The sequence below is a fragment of the Octodon degus genome, unplaced genomic scaffold (genome assembly GCF_000260255.1).
Source record: "Octodon degus isolate 3935 unplaced genomic scaffold, OctDeg1.0 scaffold00020, whole genome shotgun sequence".
Lineage (NCBI taxonomy): Eukaryota > Metazoa > Chordata > Mammalia > Rodentia > Octodontidae > Octodon > Octodon degus.
Genome location: NW_004524596.1, coordinates 14,216,769 through 14,220,830, shown reverse-complemented (window position 1 = coordinate 14,220,830; position 4,062 = coordinate 14,216,769). Strand labels below are relative to the sequence as shown.

At 58.1% G+C, this 4,062-nt stretch overlaps 1 protein-coding gene across 2 annotated transcripts; it reads left to right on the top strand.

Annotated features, from left to right (window-relative positions):
* The first annotated feature begins 6 nt into the window (after positions 1-6).
* Six2 (SIX homeobox 2) lies at positions 7-3,756 on the top strand. Of its 2 annotated transcripts, none has more exons than XM_004627674.3 (2): positions 7-643; positions 2,697-3,756. In XM_004627674.3, exons 1-2 carry the CDS (start codon positions 84-86, stop codon positions 3,025-3,027), a joined length of 891 nt encoding a protein of 296 aa, XP_004627731.1. In that variant the 5' UTR covers positions 7-83; the 3' UTR covers positions 3,028-3,756. The 2 variants fall into 2 exon arrangements, with proteins under 2 accessions (XP_004627731.1, XP_023566933.1); XM_023711165.1 differs by having other exon boundaries at positions 7-649.
* Positions 3,757-4,062: the final 306 nt, after the last annotated feature.

The following is a 4,062-nucleotide window of genomic DNA, read 5'->3' as shown; positions in this document are numbered from 1 at the left end:
GGACCCCGCACGGCTGGCCGAGGCGCCCATGCGGGGCGGCGCGGCGCGGTGAGGGCGCACGCGGGCGGGGCGCAGCCGGCACCATGTCCATGCTGCCCACCTTCGGCTTCACGCAGGAGCAAGTGGCGTGCGTGTGCGAAGTGCTGCAGCAGGGCGGCAACATCGAGCGGCTGGGCCGCTTCCTGTGGTCGCTGCCCGCCTGCGAGCACCTCCACAAGAATGAAAGCGTGCTCAAGGCCAAGGCCGTGGTGGCCTTCCACCGCGGCAACTTCCGCGAGCTCTACAAGATCCTGGAGAGCCACCAGTTCTCGCCGCACAACCACGCCAAGCTCCAGCAGCTGTGGCTCAAGGCGCACTACATCGAGGCGGAGAAGCTGCGGGGGCGGCCTCTGGGCGCGGTGGGCAAGTACCGCGTGCGCCGCAAGTTCCCGCTGCCGCGCTCCATCTGGGACGGGGAGGAGACGAGCTATTGCTTCAAGGAAAAGAGTCGCAGCGTGCTGCGCGAGTGGTACGCGCACAACCCTTACCCTTCGCCCCGCGAGAAGCGAGAGCTGGCGGAGGCCACGGGCCTCACCACCACGCAGGTCAGCAACTGGTTCAAGAACAGGCGGCAGCGCGACCGGGCAGCCGAGGCCAAGGAAAGGTACGAGTAAGTAGAGCTCCGGCACAGGTTTACTGAGGTCCCGGGGAGGGGGTCTCAGGGCATCTACCCACACCTGGAAGAGGTCTAGACTAGAAGTCTCTCCCGACTGCACTGGCACTCAGGTTTTGGAGACTGAGCGGGTTGGGATTTGTCGGAAGCGGGCAAAGTGGGGCGCAGGAAGTTGTCAACTCACTCCCTGGTCGTTATGGACAGAAGTGGAAACCCAGCAGGCTTTTGGATCAGGGCAGGACTGTGGGCCTGAATCCCCACGGGAGAGGCACATCAGGGTAGGCCTGATGGTTGTTTTTGGTTGGTTCCCCCTCCCAAGATCAAGAGCAGTGTTGGGGCCCAGGTAAAAGCGCGCTGTGAATTTCTGTCTGTTTTCGGAGCTTCTCCTCGATCAATCTTACCTCCACGCCAAAGTGCGGTTTGGGATCAGGCCTGGGATTGGAACTTTCTTAGGATGACCTGGATGGAGGAAACCATGGGCAAGGATATGGGAGTTAGGCAGCATTTCCCTGTCCCGCATGTAAAGACTTCGGGGAGGAAGTGTCAGTTCTGGGAGAGAAAAAAATATACGTGCCTCCCTTTTCTGCCTCGCTGGACACAGCAGCCCTTCCAAGGTTTGTTAGACCCTTGACTCATCTCTCCACAGGTTCTACCTTGTTGGGTGAGTGGGTCACTATGTCGCGATTGAGCTGAGAGCTCTAGAAGGAAAAGCTAGGAGCGTCCATCCTCAGGGAAAGCAGGCCTTCCTCAGGGGGCCTAAAGCTTGCCGAAAGCCACGGAAGCTGCCTGCCCTATAACCCCGCAGAACTTCAAATCTAGAAAGGGAAAGGGGAGAGGAATGGATCATGGTGACAGAATCCAGCCTGAGGGTACAGCAAAACAGGACACCTGGGGTTGGTGGTATGGGACATGCTCAGCCGAGAGTTTGAATGATCCGGGTCCGGAGTGGGAGTGCTTAACAATGGAAACGGTTGGAAGTAATGCTACAGACCACACCTTGCTGTCCAAGACCTTGATGCTGGAGTACCTCTGCGGTAAGGTCTCATCTGCCAGCTTTGAAGATTCCCTCCAAAAAATTCAGGAAGAAAAAAAAATAAGACATTCTCTCTCTCTCTCTCTCTCTCTCTCTCTCTCTCTCCCCCCGTTTCTCACTCTCCCTCTCCCCCCCCACTCAGATCTAGGCAGAGAAGCTGGGTTGTCTGTGCTGGGTTTCCCTCTACCCAGACTGGCATGAGTCCACACTCAGGAAGAACTGTTCTCCCACAAGCCCCAGGTGAAAGGTCGGAAAGGCCAGTCCAGGAATAACAAGCACCTTCCTTCGTACTGGGCTACCCTTCAGCCTGTAGCTTCCCGTCCCTGATGGATGGCTGGAGTTACCAAGGAAAGAGATACACCTATCCTTAGAGCCCAGGCCCTAGACCAGCAGGGACAGCCCTCCCAGGGCCTACCCAGCTTGGATTAAGGGAAAGAATACTCAAGAGCCTGTCCCTAGTCCCAGCCGGGCTCCCCCTCAGGCTAAACAAAACAAAAGAAAGGAAGAGCAGTAAAATACTTCACTTCTTATGGGTCTTCAGCCCTGGATTAGGGACCCACATTCTTCTGGTCCCTCAATCTCTTCTTCCTGCCTGCTGCTTACTAAACTCCAGGGTGTCCTGCTGCCCTCAATCCTCAACCCCATGTCGGCCAACCTCGTGGACCTGGGCTCCTAGAGCTTTGCTGCTATCCTTCCTGTTTTATAACCCAAATGGGGATATAAAACAGGAAATATAGTCACAAGGTTGAGAACAGAGGTGGAGATAGATACAGAAGAAGGACAAGATAGATGTCAGTATTCAAAGGTCATAGTGATTGGCAGGAAGGACTACCCGAAGCTAGACCAGGAAAGGGTAGAAGGCCGACCCTCCGGAGAGCAGCCCGGCTGGGCTGCTCGGCCCTGCCTGCCCTGCCTGCCCAGTGGGAGTGGGCCAGCCTCTGGCTCTGCGCGAGGCAATGCTGAGTGGCCTCGATTTCCCCGCTGACCGCGGCTTTGCTCCTGCACTTGCAGGGAGAACAGTGAGAACTCCAATTCCAACAGCCACAACCCTCTGGCTTCCTCGCTCAACGGCAGCGGCAAGTCAGTGCTAGGCAGCTCGGAGGACGAGAAGACGCCGTCGGGGACGCCAGACCACTCTTCGTCCAGCCCTGCGCTGCTGCTCAGCCCGCCGCCGCCCCCCGGGCTGCCGTCGCTGCACAATCTGGGCCATCCTCCTGGCCCCAGTGCGGTGCCGGTGCCCGTGCCTGGTGGAGGCGGCGCTGACGCCCTGCAGCATCACCACGGCCTGCAGGACTCAATCCTCAACCCCATGTCAGCCAACCTCGTGGACCTGGGCTCCTAGAGCTTTGCTGCCACCGCGCCGGCTTCCTCCCGGGCCTGGCGCTGGGGACCTGTGAAAGGCAGTGCAGGAGGGTACCCGCGGCGACCCCATCAGGTATCGAAAGACCGGCGCGCTGGCCGATGCGATGCGGCGCTGTGTCCTCGGGTCCTTGTTCGGAATTTATTTTTAACATCTTGCTTTTGAGGTCCCTTGGGGGCCACGTCTTCAAACAGGGAAAAGGATAAATTCCTCTCTCTCCTATTTCCTCCTCTTCCTCTTTCTCTTCCTCCTCACTTCCCTTCTTCCTTAGCCCTGTTTCCTTCTAGGTCGCTAGACTTCTACCTTGTACTCTCGCTCTCTGTTCTGGCCTCTTAGCCTGCACCCTCTTTCTGCCCCCTCGCAGCCCTTATTTTCCCAGTGTTGAGCAGGAAGGAAGAAGTCAGGGCCTTTGACCCCCGGCCGCTCCAAAGCCTCTCCCCGAGGGCCCCACCCGTCAGTGGACGCTGCAGGTGTCAGATTTTCGTCTCCTAATTTAAGTGAAAAGAAGGGGCTATGCCCCGCAACTCCTCCCCTCCTGCCTGCGGACCTCCCTCTCTGGGCGAGGCCTCTCCGCCTCTTCCCACTCGGACTGAGACAGCGGCTGGCAGAGCGCACCTCCCGAGCCGCGGACTTGCCGTTTCCCTGTCGTGCCCTCTTGTGAATGTTCTTCGGGAAATATTTCTGCTTCTATTTTATAATAAAATTAGAAATCATAAATATATATGGGTATATGCACGAGGCCTGCAGGCCGCTAACGCGCGACCGTGTGTCACTTCCCTATAGGAATTGGGCAACCCGGATGGGCCGACCTGAGCTGCGACGGCCGGGTGAGCCCCAAGGACGCCTTCTCGCTGAAAACTGAGAAACCTCAGTCTCCAAGGCCCTCAGTCCGGGAAATTCCCTGCAGAGGCAGAAGGGGCGGCTTGCTTTTGACGCCGCAGAACCCTGCCTGCACCTTTTCCCTTGGGGGCAAGGCTGGGAGATCAGAGGTGGGCGCAGGTACCCGTGTTTGGAGCT